General features: G+C 27.5%; 3 protein-coding genes across 15 annotated transcripts in view; all 3 read right to left on the reverse strand.

The window, feature by feature from the left end:
* LOC145193942 (NEDD8-activating enzyme E1 catalytic subunit-like) overlaps window positions 1-22098 on the reverse strand; it is a 32324-nt gene that overhangs the window by 384 nt on the left and 9842 nt on the right. For 2 of the 13 annotated variants that reach the window (XM_090069042.1, XM_090069041.1), the window contains exons 3-14: window positions 21323-21366; window positions 16628-16674; window positions 15859-15923; window positions 13668-13746; window positions 12801-12880; window positions 10950-11052; window positions 10472-10636; window positions 10307-10343; window positions 9939-10020; window positions 9759-9859; window positions 9524-9587; window positions 9037-9091 (exon numbers count right to left, since the gene is read on the reverse strand). In XM_090069042.1, coding sequence (XP_089925168.1) covers window positions 9037-9091; window positions 9524-9587; window positions 9759-9859; window positions 9939-10020; window positions 10307-10343; window positions 10472-10636; window positions 10950-11052; window positions 12801-12880; window positions 13668-13746; window positions 15859-15923; window positions 16628-16643 — 847 coding nt within the window. In that variant the 5' untranslated portion in view covers window positions 16644-16674; window positions 21323-21366. Of the gene's footprint in view, window positions 1-2117; window positions 2220-9036; window positions 9092-9523; window positions 9588-9758; window positions 9860-9938; window positions 10021-10306; window positions 10344-10471; window positions 10637-10781; window positions 11053-11619; window positions 11775-12800; window positions 12881-13667; window positions 13747-15858; window positions 15924-16627; window positions 16675-21322; window positions 21367-22098 lie in introns of those variants that run through there. The other 11 variants (XM_090069036.1, XM_090069040.1, XM_090069039.1 and 8 more) reach the window with 10 other exon arrangements.
* Window positions 3655-4405, reverse strand: LOC149881118 (uncharacterized). Its single transcript, XM_090069051.1, has 2 exons — window positions 4301-4405; window positions 3655-3912 (listed from the first exon to the last, which is right to left on the reverse strand). The coding sequence occupies exons 1-2, from the start codon at window positions 4403-4405 to the stop codon at window positions 3655-3657; spliced, it is 363 nt and encodes a 120-aa protein (XP_089925177.1).
* On the reverse strand, window positions 3678-6119 carry LOC149881119 (uncharacterized). The gene is made up of 2 exons (XM_090069050.1): window positions 5380-6119; window positions 3678-5083 (listed from the first exon to the last, which is right to left on the reverse strand). The coding sequence occupies exons 1-2, from the start codon at window positions 5591-5593 to the stop codon at window positions 4731-4733; spliced, it is 567 nt and encodes a 188-aa protein (XP_089925176.1). The 5' UTR covers window positions 5594-6119; the 3' UTR covers window positions 3678-4730.

The raw sequence follows: 22098 nt of genomic DNA on the forward strand, positions 1-22098 counted from the left end.
TCACCACTAATTAAAAAAATATGCAAAGCAACAGTTGTAACTAATATAATAAGAAAGTAAGGACTAAATGGATTACACAGGGAAATAAACGTATAGATATAATAACTTAAGTTAATCAAATATCAAAAGAGAAAAACTTTAGTAAGCATAAAAAGCTTGTTTAAATTCATCTAATAATTTAAACAACAACTTTTTTTACATGTTTTAATTAAGTAACATTTAACTAATTATAGTGAAACAGTATTATTTATAGTGAAATAGAGTAAATTATAGTGAAATAGTATTAATTATAGTGAAGCAGTATTAATTGTAGTGAATTAGTATTAATTATAGTGAAACAGTATTACTTGTAGTGAAAAAGTATTAATTATAATGAAACAGTATTAATTATAGTGAAACAGTATTACTTGTAGTGAAACAGTATTAACTATAGTGAACTAGTATCAATTATAGTGAAGCAGTATTAATTATAGTGATATAGTATCAATTATAGTGAAACAGTATTAATTTTAGTGAAACAGTATTAATTTTAGTGAAAAAGTATCAATTATAGTGAAACAGTATTAATTATAGTGAAAAAGTATTAATTTAAGGTGTAGTTTTAGTAAATGAATTACATGCAACCTTTAATAAATATAGTTAGAATATTATTTTGAGAACTTCATTTTTATCATAAGTTATTATTTTAAGTATGATTATTGAGCATTTTTCTAAATCTTCATAATTATTTTAATAATGTAATCTTAAAAATGTACTTGCTCTTATGCTAAGCATAAAGAGCAAGTACACTTTGGTAGAAAACAAGCAATTATAAACAAGTATTAAATAAATTATTCAGTAACTGATGGAACTTTGTTGCCTGATTCTAATCCAAAGATGCGTTTTTTAACTTTTGAAAACTTCCTTAGACAGTCTACTATAGATAAATTAGATTGAGATAAAATATCTCTCACCTAAATATCAACTTTTACTATATTGTAAACTTGAGCCAATATGTGAATAGTCTCCCAAGTAGTGTTACAATCACAAGTTAGTGTTAAAATTATTAGGAGATGAAATTAAGTAATGAGTTTCAGCTTTCAGAAATTTTATCAAACAATTTTGGAAACCTTTTATCTGTGATTTGCTCTATTTTAAATAACTAATTTGTACCAATAATCAAGAAAATGTGTAGTTCTTGGAGATTCTCCTTCTAGGGAAGCTTTAAACTTAATACCACAAACAGGCATAATAACCAGATTGAGAGGACAGACCAAAGATAAATTACCACAATTGTAGGCAAATGTCAAGTGGCTTTACATTTTAATGACTTGAAGTTTTCTTTTCAAACTTTTTATCAACAATAAAATAACGAAAATTAGATGCTAAATTTTACAATTTTTATGGTGTAATTCATGGTTAATCAAGATATTTGGAAAAAAAATATCAATGGATGGATGATAAAATTCCTTCTTTTTAAATGTTGTTAAGAACTTCAATGATAGCAATCTTCACTTCATGATTTCTCCTTTTTTAAAAACCATTCAAACATGCACCAGCTGTGGAGAAAAACAAAATTCAATTTCAATTTAAGACTTTATTGCAGTGTGACAATTTTTATAACATTAAATTTCTTATTCATTTGTAACCAAAATTGCCTAATTATATGGGTTTCTAACATCATATTTCTTAGTCATGATTTCTACAATATTTTCATTTACCCTCATTTATATTACCATTACAAAATAAGTCAACTAAACATTTTAATAATTAGAAGTATATGTGACGGTAAATCTTAAACTTTGGTGTTTCTAATATCATTTAAAGAATTTGTTTGGAAAATTACTAAGACTTATTCAAATGTTACGCAGAAAAAGTTTGTGTCAAAAATGCTAAACCACATAAGTAAATTTTGTTGTTTGTGGAAAAGATATTTTTAAACCAAAAGAGTTGCAACTGACAAGGTGAAACAACCATATTTACATTATTTTGGTCATTCAGTGGTGCAATGTAAAGAATGGACCGCAAAACTTTTGCAATTCATTTTATACAATGTAGCAATTTGTGCTACATTGTATTAAATGACTTATTTAATAAAGAAGACATTGAGGTAAATAGACAAACATCAGAATATATACCTTCCAATAGCTTCCTGCAGTACCACATTTATTTGAAAAGTATGAGTTGAACAATTTGACTCAGGTTTTTTTTGCCTGTTGAGTAAGCTGAAATATTGAAATCTAGATTGAAAGAATGGCATTTGCTAGCACCCAACACAAAAGTATGTGTGCAGAGGAAAAGAAACAGACACTTGTCAAACATTTTTACAAACACCGAGTCAATTTGCTTTTTTAACAATATTATATCACAATACTTTATCACAATGACAAATGAAGAATTTTTATGGATGGTTCAAACCTGTAATCTTAAAAGCAATATTACTTCACCACAGCAACCAATATCTTTATTGGCTGCCTATTAGATACTCAGTTATTTTAAAAGAAATATATGAAAACAACAACTCATCTTACACTTAATCAAATACAAAAAAAAAAAAAAAAAAAAATTTTGTGCTGATTAAAAGTTGTTCCCACATTACTTGAATTACAGGGAGAGTTTACAAAATACTGTTTTTCTTTACTTTTGGGACAGTAGAAACAACATAAACCACTACAAACTCTGTCAAATATGAACCTCTTATTCCCGAAAAAAATGTGATTCTTCCAAACTTACACATAAAACTTGATGTGATGAAAATTTTTGTCAAGGCTATATGTAAAAATAGTAAACGACTTTTTTTTTATTTAAAAAGTGCTTTTTCCAAACTAAGTGATTCTAAATTGAAGAGCAGTTTTCCAAAACTTGTTAAGTCCATTTTTGTAGTTTTGAGATATTTAGGTTTTTTTGTTTATGAAAAAACTAAAACTCACATGTAAATTTTTATAAGTTGAAAACATTCAAATTACTTACACTTCATTTATAATTAAGCTTTGGTAAATCTTTGTTTATTATAAGCCACTTTTTAAGCCCTTTAAAATGTGTTCATTTTTCCAAAACTGTGTAAGTCCATGTGACTTAACAAGTTTTGGTTGAACTATAAAATGTACTAGGTAAAAACTCTTCTATAACTGTTGATTGTTGTGTTGTAACATCTTTTAATTTTACATAAAGTAAGTATTGTCTTTAAAAAATAACTGAACTTAGACTAAAGCCCTTTAATAATAATCTTAATTGAAGATAATCACATTAAACTTTTTATTTGTATTTATTTACAGTCATTTATTCTTCAAATGCAGTGATTGAAAGCTTAATATGATTACAAAATACTTAATTTTAAACAACATTATTACAGAATAACATTAATAACAACATTAATAACAACATTATGCAATAATTTAAATCTCCAATGTATTATTTTTGGCTTTTTATTGAAAAATTTTCCAAAACACACTAAACAAGAACACTAACAGTTGCAATAAAATATAAAGTATCTACATGTAATAGTAGTTGACAAGACACACGTCTTAATAGTGAAGTGATAATATTAATATGTGGATTATGTCAAATGAAGCAAATTTAAATGATACAATGAACAGAAAATAAAAATACATTACATTTCAAAAAAATATAACAAAAAATATTAATAATAGAACAAACATCAGTTATAGGAAATTTTTACAAAAAAGATTCAGTGATACCATCATAGATCTGAACTTCCTCTCCTTCTCCTTCAACATTCGCTCCCAATACATCATTATAAAATGAAACTGCATTAGCTGGAATAGTAAAAAATGACATAAGTTTTCGCACATCATCAGCTTTAACTTTTTTAACTTTGTTTTCTGGGGTTAATTTAACAGCCTTTTCAAGCGCCTCGATTTTCTTCCCCTTAGCCAAAACTGTTACCATTGTTGGTTCAGCATTGTAGGTTATCTGAACAAACAGTGCAGTTTTAGTATAGGTTAACACTCGCTGTTCTCTCATTAAGAATGGTAGCTTTGATTTTAAAATATTTTTTGTTACCAACTGAAAATCAAACATTTCCCAGTTTATTACAAATACGTGTAAAGTGCCAAATTCAGAAAAAATATCAATATTCCTCTGGGGATAGAATATTTTCTCTTTTCCGAAGCATTTTCTCTATTCTTCCAAACACTCTATCTGGAGGCATATAACTACGCCCTCGAATAGGGAAAAAATGTTCAATTTTTGTAAAAACTTCACTTTTTTTAATGAAATTCATCAGAGTGCTCATTACAACAGAGTTTTTATTTTGCGATGAGCAAGCATCTGAAAAAAGGCGTATAATTTTAGGACTCACTTCATTTTGACTGCACTCATCTTCAATCTTATCTAAGTAGTTCAATAATGCAGAAGCTACTTGATTGCTTCCGCGTCCACTTTGAGTCTCAAGCCATGTCCACATTTTGTTTGTCTTGTTTTGCACCCTGCCTTACAAATGTAAGGTTGTACAGCCATACCTGGAAAGTAGTAATAAGCTTTTGCTTAGCAGCTGGTGTGCTTGCACTCTTAATTTCCATTTTCGTTGTCTCACAAAAAGAGCAGACATCTGTTCTAGGATTTCCAAAGCCTAAGTTGAATTTGGAAATGAACACTTGAGTAAACTTTGATAACGAAGCTTTTTCATGTTGCTTAGATTTCCATGTACGCCACATTTTGGCAATAGACAGCTCTGGGGGAAGATACGACCTCACACTTTTGCCTCTCCCATAATGACTTTCTCTGCATCGTTAGGTAGCGATGAAGTCTGTGATGCTTTTTGTTATCCTTATATCATTGAGACTCTGTCTGGATCCACCTCTGGTCTCTTTAATAACAGAGCTTTCATTCTGGGCGTAGTTGCGCTGTATTCTCTGAATACGGTCTGCAGAACAACATGCAATTGATCTAAATGATTTAGAACATAGAGGCACTAGGTCACCTGCACTGTTGCGCACAGTGTAGTTAAGTATTTGCCGGCGTGTTTTAGTCTGCAATGCCTTACAATGTCTTGTTCTAGATGGCATTTTACTCGACACATGCCTTAGAATGAACTTGTCTTGCTCAATCTTTTCTCCACATTGATAAAATGCATCGAAAAATCCTAAAAACAAAAGAAAATATAATTAAATATAATATAAATTATATTACAATTTTATTATATTAAATTTAAATATTAACATTAGAATATTATAAATATAAAACCATTTTTATAATAAACAATAGTACTTTATTAAAAACTAAAAAATAATGCCTATATTAATAATAAAATATATAGGTCTAATCCTTAAAACAAAAAGTTATTTTTTTCAATAATAACTAGACTCGATTATATTACTATAACTATAACTATTAGACTACTGTCTAATAGTAGATCTACTAATATTAGAAGAGACCAACCTTGTAAATCTTTCGAAACTAGGTCACCAGCCCTACACTGGCCATTACGATGTTGGCAGCTTAGTATTGGCACTTTATCGATCTTTTTATATTTTGTACTCTTATCTTTTGTTTTCTGCCATTCTTTAATTCTTTTTCGTCCTCTACCGGGTGTTACTGGGGAAGCGAATTCATCAAGGAGCTCCAATACATCTACATTGTCGTTCGACGCCATTGCAACAAAATGCTTTCACTGCGCATGCGCATGGACATAACAAGTTTTGGAAAGAATTCGTATCATGACTTACCAAGTTTTGGAAAAATGTCAATATTTTGTACTTACTTTATATTGCCATATAACAAGTTTTGCATGAAATGGTTTTATTCATTAAATAGACATCAGAGAGAATTTCCAGAAAAATAAGTTATCTCATTTTTTTCATTTTTTGACTTAACCAGTTTTGGAAAACTTCTCTTCAATTGAAAGAAAGCATTTATTACAAACAAATAAGGAAATTTATGAAGAACAATTAATGAAAATCTTACTGAGAATGAACAAGCAGCTTGTTGCTAAAGAGGATTTTTAAGCAATAATAAAGCTGAGAATACTGAATTTGAGTGAGACTTGTTACAAAAATATGAGATAATGGAGTGTAGAATCTTTTTAAAAATACAAATTTTCTATTCTCATTTCATTTTTCCCCCTCAAATTCTGGAATAATGAGTGATAAGCAAGGTAAATGTTTCACCAGGATATTAAATGGATAGAAAAACATTACGGATAACGGTGGTAACAGATAACAATTAATCAAATAAAAAATTTAATCATTGATTTCCTAACAAATAATAGATTAACTTGCCATTTTAAAAATCAAAAAAATTTGGCGTTTTTTGAAAAAAAACATGAATTACTCATACTTTTATTTGATACCACTGAGAAATGTAAATAATTAATACATTTTCAGTGTAGCAGTATAATTAGTCTTATTGCCATTTAAAATTTTTTCTGAAGTTTGGAAGCATTTTTTTTATCAGAAAAAAAAAAAGAAATCAATATTGAAATGCAAACATTGTTCAGTCAAATTTAAATTCCATTCATCATTCAAGTTTGTTGTATCATTTAGAACACAAACATAAAATTTTGGCAACCAAAATTGTTTCAAGAAAGTCAAAAACTATACAGCAAAATTTTGCTTTAATCAAACAAGTAGCAAAGCTGAAGAGGTATTAGTTCATTTAACAGATGTAGATCTTGTCTTTTTTGTAACTTTATAGTAAAGATAACAAATATGGCTGGAAAGCTCAAGTACTAAAAATCCCTGATGATAGACATGCTATAAAGGCAATTGTTATGAACTATGGAAACTCAATTAAGTTAAAAATTGCTCAAGAGTTTCTGCAAAAAAAAATAATAAAATAAAGAAAAATTTTAAATTTCTCTTTATGAGTGGACTTTAGGTGAAAATAGAAGATACTTGTGTCTTAATGTACATTTTTCAGACAAATGTCTCTGGTTTTGGAATGAATAGAATAAATGGTTCAATGCCTTCCAGAAAGAGAAGTTATTATCATTACTGACAAGTTGAATAAATTTTTGGATATCACTGATGGTACTTCAGTTATGAAGAGAATGGGACAAGGAGTGGGGGTTATCCACCAACTTTGCAATTGCCATGGCATTCATCTTGCAGTGTGCAATATTTTTTATAAGAAAAAAAGTTAGCAACAAAAACAACTCAAGAAGAACTTATCAATGATGAGGATAATGAAAATTAAAAATACTGGAATGAAGAAAGCAATAAGAAACAATCGATAAGGGAATCCAGTTCAATGACGACTATGGTATTCTAATATCAAAAGTTTGTAAAATAGCCAAGATATTTAGAAAATCACCACTTGAAAATGACATTCTTCAAAAAATTTCTATAACTGATTTAGGAAAAGAGCTTAAGCTTATTATGGATATCAAGATGGAATTCTCTAATCAGTATGCTAAAACAATTCTTGAAATTAAAAAATGTTATTGGAAAAGCTCTTGTGGATATATACAGAACAGATATGATTTTAAATGAAGAAATAAAACATGTATCTGATATTGTTCAGGCTCTTGATATTGTAGAGCCAAGTGTTATAGTATTGGGGAAAAGAGATTGACCTGATAAAATCTAATAAAATTATTTTGTTTTTATTACAAAATCTTAGAGAGCAAAATACTAATATAGGTCAAAATTTATTTACTGTGATCTCTGAGAGAATTAATGAAAGAAGGAATTGTAATAATGTTGATTTACTTTGCTATTTAGATAATCTAAGTGACTATAAATCAGATTCAGAATCATCAGATAATTTTTTACAGTACCCAAATAAAACTGAAATTGCTAACACATCAAGAGAAATATTTGTACATTTATTTCTGCACAAGGATAACCAAAGGAAAAGTGAACTAGAAGTTAAAGTAACATCTGAATTTGAATACACTTCTAATATGGAACCGATGAGAAAAAAAAACTAAAGCTGAAGAACTAGCAGAAATTATATCACCTACAACTTCATTAGTAGGAAGAGCTAAAGGACTGACTTGTAATTCATCCCTTCAAGAAATTTTGACTTAAATTAAATGTGAAATGATAGTACTTAAAAGCATTGAAAATGGCCATGCTCTTTAGAAAAGATTTGTAATGGCATGTTAAGTCTTCCCCCATCTTCTATAGAAGCAGAGAAAGTTTTTGTGCCGCTGGTTTGTTTATTTCTAAGTTACAAACTAGTTTTAATGATGATACTATTAATAACTTATATTTTTTTAAATCATATACGACGAAAAAAAAAAGAAAAAAAAACCTTTATGAGTACAATATACTTTCTGTATATTGTAAAAATCCAATTTGAAAAATTAATTGAAAATAAGTCAATTTTGTGAAAATTCATATCTAACTAATTCAAAATATTAATTAATCTACTACCCCTTAGTTATGAAAGAAAGATGAATTGCCAAAAGTTTAAAAAATTACTGTTGGTTCATAGCTCAAGAGGATTTTACAATTCACAAAAGGAAAAGTTTATTTTTCATTATTTTCTTTCATAACATGTGGCTCATTTTTCTATACAATACTTAAATTTGAACTAGTTTTGTTTGCATTATATGTAAAAGTGTTTATTATAACTACACTTAACAAAATTCAAAATACAGGTAATTAAACATGTTTAGAGTTGATTTGAAACTTTCATGTCTTTATTCATTTGTTGAACCTAAACTTATCATTACTTGAAAATGCTACATGTTACAAGAATTAAGTTTATGTTTGTGCTTAGCAGCCCCAATTTAACAGAATTGATTTAACTCAATGTTACTAAACAAAGTTTTTTTTTTGTCAAATAGTATTAATGAAGATTGTTAAATAGAGACTGATATCAGATACTAAATTGATTTAGATACTAATCTTACATAAGAAATAGTTAAAAGAAAACCTGAGAAGATATTTCTTAAACTATTATATCATAATTGTACAATAGACTTAAAAACTTATTAGAAATACCTATAGTTCTTGATTTCTTTGTTAAATCTTTAAAATTACTGTCAAAGAGAATCACTTAACATTTAAGCTACTAAGCTGTACACTTTTAAGCTACTTAGCTGCATACTTTTGAAAAAAATTCTAACTCAATATTAAAAAATCTTACCTGTCAATGACTTGGAAAGATTTTGTCGAGTTGCTTGTTCCAATGATTCAATATTCTTTAAAGACAAATACATTTAATTAAATTTCAATTAAAGAGCATTCAAACAAGCCACAAAAACAAAAATAACCTCGAACATATTCATTAGTCCAATCCTTTTAACAAACATCTTACAGCTTTTTTTACCCAAAACTTAAAAAATTAGTATTAAGAAAGAAAAAACAACATTTTTATTTTAATGCATTATAGCAGTCTCCTTTGCAGTAGTTTAAAACTAATTAAACTTCTAATAAGCAAATTTATTAGAAGTTAAAGAAATTTTAAACCCCCTAAACTTTTAAATGCAGTAGCTTAAAACCCTTTAAACTTCTAAGAGACTTTGAATAAAACAGCAGACATGAAGAAAAACTAATATAATGAAAAACACCTTAAAAATAATAATCAAAATAGTATATATAAAAAAAAAACATAGGCTAAAACAATATTTTACCGGGATATAAAGAGTTCTATTTTTCCCCTCAACCCATGTTGTAATAGACGGGGAAAGCAGTTGCCTAAAAATATTAAAATTTCAGTCTATTTAGGAATATCAACTGATATTCCTAAAACAGTTAATACAGAGATGTTAGAGATGTAAAACCCTTTTAGATACTCTCAGTACAACATAAAAAAAACTTTAAACTAAATTTTAAGAATTAGAAAAAAAGTAAGTAAAAAAAAAATACAATCTAGAGTGTTTTTTAAGCATAAGAACCAGAGTCTGAAGTGTGATATTGACATCAACTTTCATTGGCAAAGGCTTTTGACTGCAAGCAGTGCAATCATCCTAAGAAAAAAAAAGAACTTTTATTTGATAAGTCAATATATCTTATTTAACAGTAAATTAATACAGATATCAATTAAACCTTTCTTTCAGCCTCAAATGTGTATGTGTAGACACCTTGACCATCATTAAAATTAATGTAATTATTGATATGATTGTAGCAACTAAAGAGAAATTACAAATAATTTTAAACAGCAACACTAGTAATTTATAATGACCTCTTAGGTTTAATGAGAGAGGTGATTTAAATACAGATCAATTTTAATGAAAAAAGTAAATTTTATGAAATCAAAACAACTGCTGAAAACAGAGCATAGTATGTATGTAAAAGAACCAAATTTTTTTAAAAATGTTTATATTAGCCATTAAAACACTACAAATAAAGAAATATTCTGTTCAGAGCAACTGTAATTATGATTTCCAAAAATTAAAATAAAATCAACAACTTACAAAGTAATTAGTTTCCACACTTCTGAGGTACAGATTGCTGGTAAATATTAAAAAATAATGTAGAAAATAATCTTAAGGGAAAAAAAAAGCAATAGAACTATTTAAATCAAATGTGATACACAATTTTTATGTAAAACTTGTCTAGATGTCTAGAAATAGCTTCACCTGCAATTACAGCATTTGTAGAAGCAACAGCAGGTATTATGTGTTTAATAACTCCTTGTGTAAGCCTGAAAGTTAAACCTTGTATTCCATATTGTCTTGCACGAGCAGATGCTTTTTCATATATCCATTGTATGTGGGAAGTGTCATCACCATCAACACATATTTCTTTAAAAAAAGAATAAAATTGACTAAAGTACACTTTCTAATCTCAAAGCAATGACTTATTAAACAAACATTTTTACACAATTTTTTTTTTTTTTAACTTTGTCCACATTTCAAATCTTTCTTCAGGTAGTATATATGAACAATATTTTTAAACTTGATATCAAAAACACATAGCACCCAGCATTAATACTGCAAACTGTGCTGATCTTGTAATTTGTTCTTTTTTTATTGATTAAATATTTAGAACTGAGAAACTAACATATTACCTAATGTGGTTCACATAATACAAAAAAAATATGAAAAAAATGTACACCTCCAAATGGTTTCTCATTAACCCACAAAAGAGTTCTTACATACTCAATACAATGTTCAGGAAGACGAGGTGTTTCAGCAATAGTGCACATTGGGTAATTTACCTAAACAGAATTTAGATAAAATTATAATAAAATATATTTTATAGGAATATATATCAAAAACTAAAGATTTAATTTAACAAAAAACATGGTAAATTTGAAATAGATTAGAAAAAGAAAATAAAAAGAGCTAATTCCAGGAAATAAACAAAATACTCCAACAAATTACTTCATTTACAAATGATTTATGTTAGCAATTATTGGTATTATATCTCAAATGATTTGAAATAGAGTTTTCATGCTGCTTAAAAAATAACATCTAACAAGTTTGATATGCATTAATAATTTTTCTTAAAACAGGCAATATGGCTCTCAAAAAAGTGATGAGAGATGCAAAATTTCTTTCACAGATATTCTGACATTGGACTTATGTTTGCTAAAAGATATACTGGTACTGGACTTGTGTTAGTTACATAGTATTGGTAGAATTTACAAATTGTATGTGTTAACGTCTTTGCTTGGATAATGCAAGGCTCTGGTTGGAACCTACTGATCTTAAAAAATGAAAATATTTTAATTCTACTAAATGAAATTTTTTCATGAATAAAGCTAAAAATAAAAATGTCTTACAATATTTAATACAACCATCATCAGCTGCTATCACAGATTTAATCACAAACTGAAAATTTGAATACACAGCCTTGATTTATGCCTCTGGTTGTCCTAAGGGTGCCAATATTAGATTAACGACAATCACAGGCCCTGGCCTCAATGAACATATACACCTAGAAATCAAGGAAGTTTAAATTCATTAAATTAAGACAGCCAAGTTTGCACAGTCTTTGTCATGTGACAGGGAGTACCATCTTGAACAAATAGAACTTCTTGTGGGTCAGGAAAGGTGGCAACAACCTAAGGAAGGACACGATCATTCAAAGCTTGGTCCAGCTACTCTTTAGTACCCATCCTTAAGCCTGTCCTAAAAACTACAGGTGGCAGCTTTTCTCTTAAAGAGACAATAAATCAAAAAACTATGACTTGTGCAGTATGCTTAGACTTGTAGACTGATTTGATGACATCAAGGACTTCTTTGGCATTCTTCTTGTTGATGAAAGTGTCAGTTTGGCTGATGCTGGCTAATCAACAGTGGAATCTTTTTGAGAACAGATATCTGCATTTTTTTAACATGGCTTAACATATTGGATTGTTCCAGTATGAGAGCCTTTAGGTAGTCAGCAAGAAGAAAATTTTTTGTCCTGGTCAATCACCTTGCACCAATTTTTGACAATCCTTCTCACTGATGCTTCAGATACATTCATTGAGGTGGATCCTGTTATGACAGATATCGTTCCTGTTAATCTGGCTTTAAATGGTGCTAACTAGCCTGAGTGTGACATCAGAAAGATTCCTTCATGATCCTGGCTTATTTTTGATATTTTAGGCAATATATTGTATATGACATTATATTATTAATATTGGCAACTTAGTTATACTTTATCATTGGAGACAAGATTTCCACTTTTTTTAAAGCAAATATGCCATCAAAAACTCCATAGGATCATCTTCTGCTGTCTTTTATTTTCTAGTTGAATGTTCATCTATTACTCTTTCATAATAGCATTTAAAGTATCCAGTCTTTCTATGATATCCCATTAGAATGAAAGAGATGTTAAAAGGATTAGGGGGATTGTCAACTGTATCTAATTTTGAAAGCTTATTATTAAGCTTAGTAGCTACAATTAAAGTGTGTGATTTAACTTTTAATGCATAACTTAAGATATAGTTATGGTGTAGTAACAAAAACTAAATACCTGTTGAGGAAATAAGTCAAGATTACATTCAATGCATGCAGTTCTTCCTGGCAATATTACACGTGCATTCCCTTTAAATCCTAGAATAAGGATGCAAATCTGTTTTCTGATGTGTAATGCAAGGCAACAACATAACAACTATAGGCAAAATAAATTAGTAGTTTTGTAAATAAAAATAAAATAGTAATTTTGACCAGAAAATATTTCTTCATCGCCCGTTGAAAATTCTTTTTCATCTTTATATTTAAAAAGTTATTTACTATTTTATTGATCATAGTTGGGCTGAAAGCATTTTTTAAAGGAAAATTTTTTTAAAAATTTATAAGCTTTTATCTTGCTTTTTTTGTTTATTGACTATTGAATATTCCATAAACTACTCTGCATTTAGATAATACAATAACATAGCAGAATTACTTTTATAAAGCAGTGTTTGTCTTTATGCATAATTGACAGCACTTCACTACATTTTTGAACATGTAAACCTTTTCAGTACTTTTTTTATTTACAATTATCTACAAACACAATATTCTACATTAGAAATAAAGTCATTGAGTATAAAATGTTAATTACACTGTAGAGCTTCAATTAATTTGGTTTACAAAAGAACTCAAAAAAAATCTTTGTTCAAAACTATTTTATCTGTGTACTGATATATGATTTTTGTTTGATGGTATCATTTTCTTCTAAAACCACCACAGTGTCAAGTAAATAACAAAAATGAATACATAAAAGTATCAATAGCCTTGACATAAACTTTATATCAAGACTATAGGTACTTTTGTATATTCATTTTTATTAGTTACCTAAAATTGTCGGGTTAAAAAATATGTATTTTCAAAAATAGACAGTAGAAGAGTTGAAACCTACCTTCTGTACCACCATCTACCATTGGAATGATTGATGAAGGATCAACTTCGCCATTTTCCAAGTAATTAACTAAACTTAACTATTACAAGAAAAATCAGAAAATTCATAACAGAAATATCTCAAAAAAAGTCTTAGCTATTTCTTAGAAACAAAAAAATTACTGAATTTAGGTACATATATATGTTTTCTAAAAGAATTGAAGAATATATATGTTTTCTAAAAGAATTGAATCTAATTTTGTTACCTGCCTCTGTTTATTAGTATTAAAGGTATATATGATAAAATATAAAGTTTTGATGATTTTTTACATATTGGTTTCATACCATTTTGGAAAAGAAAAGAATGGGTTTTTTTTTTGAAAAAAATTCTCATATATATGTTGATCAGTAACTTATGATTATTGGAATTATCAACATTTTATTGGTTTCCAAAAAACCTATAGATTAATAATAATAGATTTAAAAACACTTTCTTAAAAACAGTATAGTTGATCCTAGTAGAATAAGTACTTTTGATCCTTTTGACCTGGTAGAGAACTTAAAAATTGTCATATAATTGAGAGAAAATATTTTGATATTTTCAGGTTAGTCAGATGCTTGTGTTTTTTTTCTTCTTTTTCTTGCAAATGATTTTTATAGAAGGTATTAAAAAACAAAGATGTACTAAAAATTTAAAAAACAGCTACTTGTTTAGCTGTTTTTTAAATTTTTAGTACATCTTTGTTTTTTTTTTTTTTTTGCTCATAGAAATGTTATTAAAAATTTGAAGATTTTACTACAGCAACTCCATAAACTGGTTTTTCAAAGAAAAATGTGACGTGAACATCATCAAATTTAAATTGAGACTAAATTGAAATTTCATTGTATAACTGTTGGAAATCAGTCAAATAATCAAATCAGCAAAACAAAAGCCTTGCCCCAACATTAATTTTACCTTAATTGATTACTATGGACTTTTCTTTTACTTGCAATAGTAAACAAAAAGTCCATAGTAACCAATTAAGGTAAAATTAATATTTTGCAAAAATTTTTTTTATAACAAACGGGTTAGAAAAATGCTATTAAAAAACAATATTTTTTCTTTTGAAAAAAACTATTTTTCTAACCAACATTTGATTTCAATAATAGTGACTAAGGAATAACCAAGTTTTTGAACTTTTAAATTTTTCCATATCAAGTTCTCTGGAAGGAATATCATTCTGTTATCATGGAGAGTTTAGTAATTAGTCATACACTCTTTAGAACCATATACAGCTCATAATACTTATAACAAAAACTTTATAGACAATTAGAGGTGGTTGGTTTCTTGCTTGATCAACATTAGCAAAAGTGAATCCAAAACATTCAAAATTAAAAACAAAAATAAAAATATAAATGCAACTTTTTAAACATAGCTGTAAACTTTGAATGTGTGCCTTTTTCTAACTTTCTTTCCTTCAACAAGAGAAAAATCTTAGAAAAAGGAACACACTTTGACAATTTTTCTTGAAAAACTATTTTAATTGGAAATATATTTTATATTGTAATCAATATTACAACATGGTATATTTCAGGTTTATTAAAAATTTCTATGTATAGATTTATAATAACTTTCTATGTTTAGGACAGTGGTTAATCTTACACATGAGACAGTAGAAATAACTAAGAAAAGTGAAAAATATGATGCAGTTTATTCTGAAATAATTTTAAAAAATCCTTCAAAAAAAGGTTTAATTTTATACTACTCAAGGTAATTTTAACATAAAAAATCTTAAAACATTTTTATTTTATTATTAGTGAAAAAACAATATCAAAGAAACAACAATAAAAACCAAAATCTGCTGTAAACACCTAATTTAAGCAGTAGTTATGAATCTTTAAATTTTTGTCAAAATAGAAAATATTGAGGATCAATCTTAACACCAATTGGTTTTATTTTACCAAAATAAAAGTTGTTGGAGTGCTAGTAAAGAAAAAGCGTTTCCTTATGAGTCAGGGAGTAAATTAGTTAAGACTCTTATATGGCAAAATAAACCATAATCTATGATTAATAGAATTAAGTTTTTTTAAAATATAAAACTTCATTAAAAATAAAGCAGTAAAAAGCCTTTTTTAATATTAGCAATAATAGAAAAAAATCAAATATTGCTAATAGCAGTGATCTTAAATATTCATTAAAAATTGTAGTAGATAAAAACTGTATCACATTTTACCAGCATCCCATTTATCCATCTTCTTCCCACAACAGAATCTAAGCCACATACAACAAGGTTAAAACCTTAAAATGAAATTTAAAAAAAATTAACTCACAAGTAGGGCTTTGTAGACACACAAGATAAGGCTTGGTTTCAATTACAATTACATACAACACTTTTAAATGTATAATAAATTAGAACACATAATATATGAAATAATTATTTTAATAATGGGAACATGATTCTTTATTCTGTGACTTAACATGACTGGTCATTGTATTTAATAAACACTGCAAATGATACTTCCTTTCAGTAGTTGTATCATCACTTAGCTTTGTTTAATCATCATCAAGATTTATTTTTTTTAAATTTTACAAATACCTAATATCAAAATTAGTTGAATTGTTTCACAAAAAGCTCTCTCATTTATAAAAATTACAGACAGTTATTCATTTATTATGTTAAGTGGCATTTAAATAGAAGTATAAAAATTAATAATATTAAACATTCTAACTAGTTTTGAATTCAATAGTTAACCAATAGAAAACCAATAATTATGTAGAAAAAATATTAGTCATAAAACTAACTTTCCATCATCTTTCCAAAAGAAAGAAAGACATTAAAAAAAAAAAAAAATTACATGAAAAAACAGGGTTTTGTTTTCTAGAGCTATGGCAGAGTTTTCTAGAGGTTTTGTTTTCTAGTGCACATGTTAAAAGCAAATTTAAAAAAATTAGTTACTGAGAAAACTGTTAGCTAAATAGCTAAAACAAAAAGTAAACATTACCCTGGAACTGGGGCATGTTGTCATAACAAGAAGAATAAATTGTCACACTAAACAAGATAAATTGTCACATATTTTGTACCCAAAAACAAATCTTAAAAGAAAAAAATATCTAATAAGTTATAATGATTATACCAGTCAGGATATACAAAATAAGGACTGAGCACAATCAGAGCATGCAAATTAAGCAAGTCATTACTTTTCTTTGGGCAACATTAACATTTTTAAATGTTAAAAGATTTTTAAGTAGAATTTACAAAATAATTTTTTAAATATAAAATAACATTACTTCCTGAAAAAAAACAGTTCTATCTTGTAGAAACTAACAAATTTATAGGAAATTATTTTAACTAAAAACCATTCTACTAAGATTTAAAGAGCCCTTTATCATTTTTTTTTTCTTTTCAGTAACCTCCAAAAAATCTCCTAAGAAAGAGTTTTTCAGATATACTAAGAGAGAAATTTTGATTAACTATATTTTTCATAGCCTAAATGAATTTATTCCCTTAGAAATTAAAACATAATGACATCAATAGCAAAAATTAATGCCAATTGCTTAATATTTTATAAATTTGTGTGAAATTAAATGAGTACATGTTTGTTTAAAGTGCCAAATGCAATTAAAATATCAAAAATCCAATAATCATCAGATTTAATGAGTTCCCTGTTTCTTTTGAAAATTTGTTGAAAACAAAAAATCAACAGATTTCCCTGTACCCTTATTTAAATAAAAATTGACTTAAATAGACAAATTAATGATAAAATGTATAAAGATTTTAGGTGCCATATAAAAAATTGCTGTGTCACTAATCTGGGAATATATTTATCAATTTTGTTCAACTTTATATATAAATCTTGCAACATTGATTTTTGCCACAGTTCTATTTTTTTTTCAATTATGATTAGATATATATTTCAATTATGATTAGATATATTATGCAAGTAGTTTTAAAGCAGCTGGCTGATGCTTGCTCAAAATATAAGACATGTATTCTGATGTGGTGTTTAGGGAAACCGTGCATCATTTTAAATAGCTATGTCTTAAAATGCCATTGTATTAATGTTATTCAAAATTTAAACAACTCTGTTGTTAAAACAATTAGTTTTAACTGAAATGTCATCAAATTAAGATAAGAAGTGAGAAAAAATTTTCCATTTTCTCATTGAAAATCCTGGTGTATAAAACAAAACAATTTCTAAAGAGCTGCAGATTGCTTTGAGAACAGTGCAGAGCATTGTGAAACGATTTAAGGATACTGGTACAATCAAAAGAAAATCAGGAAGTGGAAGAAAAAAATTGTTTTGTTGGACAAGATCTTCGTAAAATAGTTAAAGATGCTTTAGACAGAAAACCTGAGATATCTGTTCAAACTTTAGCGAATAAATTTAAGGCAAGTGCTTCCACTATACAAATAGTAGAGAGAAATTGTGGCTCTAAATCTTATAAAAAGAAAAAAGTTCCTCATCAAGAAGAAAAGCAAGAAAATGTTGCATTCAATGTTCAAAGCTGCTCTATAAAAAATTATGTGCTAAAAAAACCTTGTTTGATTATTGATGATGAAACTAATTGTGCTGCATATTTCTGATCTTTTCCAGGACACCAATATTATTCAGCAACTAATTGCAAGAAACTGAATGAATTGGAATGCAAAAAAACACTAAAAAAATTCTTAGTTTGGCAAGCAATTTAGGAATGTGGTGAAAGGAGCTCTTTTTTGTGACGACGGGAACAATTAACACCAAAATATACATAAAAGAATGCCTCAAGAAAGTCTTTTGCCGTTTTTAAGAACACATACAGGTAACCTGTTATTTTGGCCCAATTTAGCATCATGTCATTACTCTGGGACAACTTTAAACTGGCTTAGAGAATATAAAGTAGATTTCGTTGAAAAACACTGCAATCCACAAAGTTGTCCCGAACTACGTCCTATCAAAAGATATTGGGCTCTTGTCAAAAGAAAACTAAGGTTCAATGAAAAAGAAGCCAAAAACATTAAAGACGTCAAAAATAAATGGATTAGAGCTACCAAGAAAGTCCAACTGAAGACTGTAAAACCTGATGTCAAGTGTAAAACCCAAAGTGTGTGCATTCTCAGGTAAAAAACTTCTCAAACTTTCTTGAGTGAAATTTATTAATACTAATATATGTACTTTCAAAATATATATAACATTCAATATTGAAATAAAATGGTTAAATAAATATCCTTTATAATGTCCGCACAGATTTTTTCTGGTGCTTGTCTTATTGACACAATATATACCTGTAGGCTAAATGACAACATGCACCTGTCAGCTAAATTTACTTTTTACATCTATTAAAAATAAATATAAAAAGTAATTATATCTTTCTTCTTTTTGCTCTTCAAATCTTAAAAAATATTAAGATAAGCTTAGATATCATTTTATCAAAATTAGTAATAAAATATGTTATTATATCTAAAATAGGTTATTTCCTAAAATAACTCAATCATTTTATACCAGAAAACTGTGTTGAGCTCAAAAAACTCTAAACCTTACTTCATTGAGTAATAATTCCTGCAGGTAACAGATAAAAAATTTCTAATGAAGATTGTATTTAAAGTAATTAATAAATTTTTTTCAAGGCAGAACTTTTTTATATACAGTACTGTGCAAAAGAAAATAGCACACAAGAGAATTTTAATAAATTCAAGATAAAATGTCAAACAAAATGAAATTGAAACAAAAATATACGTATAAGCATATTTTTTATTAAATTGCATAATATAATACAAGTTTTATTAAAAACATTTAACTTTATAACTATACACAGAGACTTAATTAATATTTAGTGTGACCACCATTATTTACAATAACATCTTGGAGCCTTTTAGTTATACTTTTATACAGATTCTCAATAAATGTGATGGGGATATTATACCATTCTTCTTTTAGAACATTCCAAAGCTCATTTACATTCTTTGGCAACCTTTCCATCTTCTTTCTGTCTAAGTAGTCCCACGCATGTTCGATTATGTTCAAATCAGGGCTCTTAGGAGGCCAAAGCATGGTTTTAAGCACTCCCCCCTCTTCCAGATTTGACAAATAATTTTAAATTAATTTGCAATTATGTTTGGGATCGTTATCCTGTTGTAGGATAAAGTAATCCCCAATCAGTTGTCACCCAGAAGGCACAGTATGATTATGTAAAATATTTTTATATTTTATACCTGTAAGCTTTTATGTTATTCTAACAATGTTCCCTACCTCTTTTATTGAAATACAACCCCAAACTTGAATATTCCCTCCACCATGTTTGATAGTTGATGCTAGACATGGCTCCTTAAATGCCTCTCCCTTTCTTCGCCTAACATACTGACGTCTATTCGTCCCAAATATTTGAAATTTAGATTTGTCTGTAAACAATATCTTGTCCCATTGATTTTTCTGCCACTCTTTGTGCTCTCTGGCAAACTTTAATCTTTTTTCTTTATTACCTTTGCGTAGTAAAGGTTTTTTAATAGCTACACAGCCTTTTTATCCACATTTTATTAAAGGTCGTTGCACAGTAGATCCATGTGCTAAAGTTCTACTAGCTCTTTTAAGATCTTGAACGAGTTCTGCGCTTACTTTCTTGCAATTTCATTCTTCTCCACATTCTTATTTATCAGAAAATATTTAACAATAATAAATTTAAATAAAATAACAAATAATACAGTGGTTGATGTAATCAATTTCTAGTGTTGATACTTGTCCGCAATAGATAAGCAAACATTATAAGTGGGTGAAAAATGATACGAGTTGAAACCATTTAATAAATATTAATAAAAAAGTTATATTATTAACGAAATCATTAACTAAAATAAATAAATATATCTTTATTTAAAACAATATCTTAGTTTAATTTAATAAAAACTCAATATTATTTACTTATATTTATTTAAATGTACATTTTTTTTAAAATTTCTTAGGTGCTACTTTCTTTTGTACAGTATTGTATATTTGTATTAAATTTTCTAAAAACTTTAAACAGAAAATTTCAATATAATTGGTTAGATAACCAAAACCATATTGCTTATAAAAAAACTCTCCTTAGAATTTAAAACTAGGCCAGTGATTTTAAATAGAAATTCATTTAAAGTGAATTTCAAGGCTGGTAAGATACATTGCAAATGAAAATTTTGATTTGTTGAGATGTCCATAACTGGTGTCTTCATTAAATTTTTATTACCTATACATTTTAAATATACCAGAAAAATTTCACCTGAATTTCTGAGTATACAATTCAAATTCAAATCGATCAGTTGGAAGTGACATGAACCATTGCAGTGCGCCTCTTTAATTTCTTTGTCAAATTTTTAAACACCCACCTGTCACATTGGTTTAGATCAGGACTATAGGCCAAATGACTGATCAATGTGACTTGTTGATTGAAAATAAAAATTATTAATTTTCATATGCAGAAGAAAAAAAGGCTGCACTGCAGTGGTTTAGGTCACTACCAGCGGATTGATTTAAAATAGAACTAAATATATAATATATATATATATATAATATATAATATAAAATATATAATTGTTTGTATGACTATTGTAAAGATGTCATATGCTGGAGACTACATTACATGGAAATAACATGCTATTTTATGTCATTATTATTTAATAAAAAACATTGGCAAATTCCTAAAACTTTTTGAACATACAAAATAATTTATATATCTAAATAAAAATAGAAAACCTCTATAAAAATCACTGCTTAAGTCTTGTATCTTGCAATAATGTCTAAAATTTTTATAGTTAAAGATTTCTAAAATTCTAAATATTTGTTTATATAAATATAGCTTCAGCTAGATAATTAGCATCTGGTTGCTAATAGTTTTCTAAAGCATGCAATTGTTAAATTCAGAATGATGAATTTCATTTTAAAATTTGTCACTAACACATTTTAAAAATATTTTTTTTGCATAATTACATTAAGTAATGATAGTATTAATTAAAAACATCAACAAACGAGTCAAGATATTTCTCTTAATTAAAATGTCATTAAAACCAGTAGAAAAACAAAAAAAAATTCTGCATAACTATCTACAAAATCCTTCTGGATTGTTACTTTCAATCGCTAAAGCATCAGAATCTAGCAAAACTACAGTTTATATGGTCATAAAACAATATAAGAGCTCTACATCTATAAAACGAGCAAAAGGATCTGGAAGAAAGAGTCGCTTTAAGGATAAGAAAGCAGCAATTAGAATTTGATGATCAAGCTAGACTTTTGCCATTTTATTGAAGTTACAATATCCCCTGTTGGTTCTGGCCTGATCTTCCTTCTCGTCATTATTCTAAGAAGACCATAGAGTTATACAATTCGAGAGACATCAAATTTATACCAAAAAGCTTAAAACCACCAAACTGCCCCACAGTTCTGTCCCATTGGAAATTTTGGGGATTTGGTAAATTATATTTGTGTAAGAGTAGCACAACAATAAGTACAGCTAAAGATTTGATTAGAGAGTG

Source organism: Hydra viridissima, unplaced genomic scaffold (assembly GCF_058129835.1).
Source record: "Hydra viridissima isolate aposymbiotic clone 2 unplaced genomic scaffold, HvirCarnegie_v1 scaffold_12, whole genome shotgun sequence".
In the NCBI taxonomy this organism is placed as follows: domain Eukaryota; kingdom Metazoa; phylum Cnidaria; class Hydrozoa; order Anthoathecata; family Hydridae; genus Hydra; species Hydra viridissima.

What these genes read in the sequence shown, in the direction of transcription:
- LOC149881118 (XM_090069051.1), bottom strand. Translation starts at nt 4,405, where the DNA reads ATGTGGACATGGCTTGAGACTCAAAGTGGACGCGGAAGCAATCAAGTA. An exon ending in ATGAGTGCAGTCAAAATGAA is followed by an intron (nt 3,913 to 4,300) that starts GTGAGTCCTAAA and finishes CTGTTTGTTCAG; the next exon opens with ATAACCTACAATGCTGAACC.
- LOC149881119 (XM_090069050.1), bottom strand. Translation starts at nt 5,593, where the DNA reads ATGGCGTCGAACGACAATGTAGATGTATTGGAGCTCCTTGATGAATTC. An exon ending in AGTTTCGAAAGATTTACAAG is followed by an intron (nt 5,084 to 5,379) that starts GTTGGTCTCTTC and finishes TTTTGTTTTTAG; the next exon opens with GATTTTTCGATGCATTTTAT.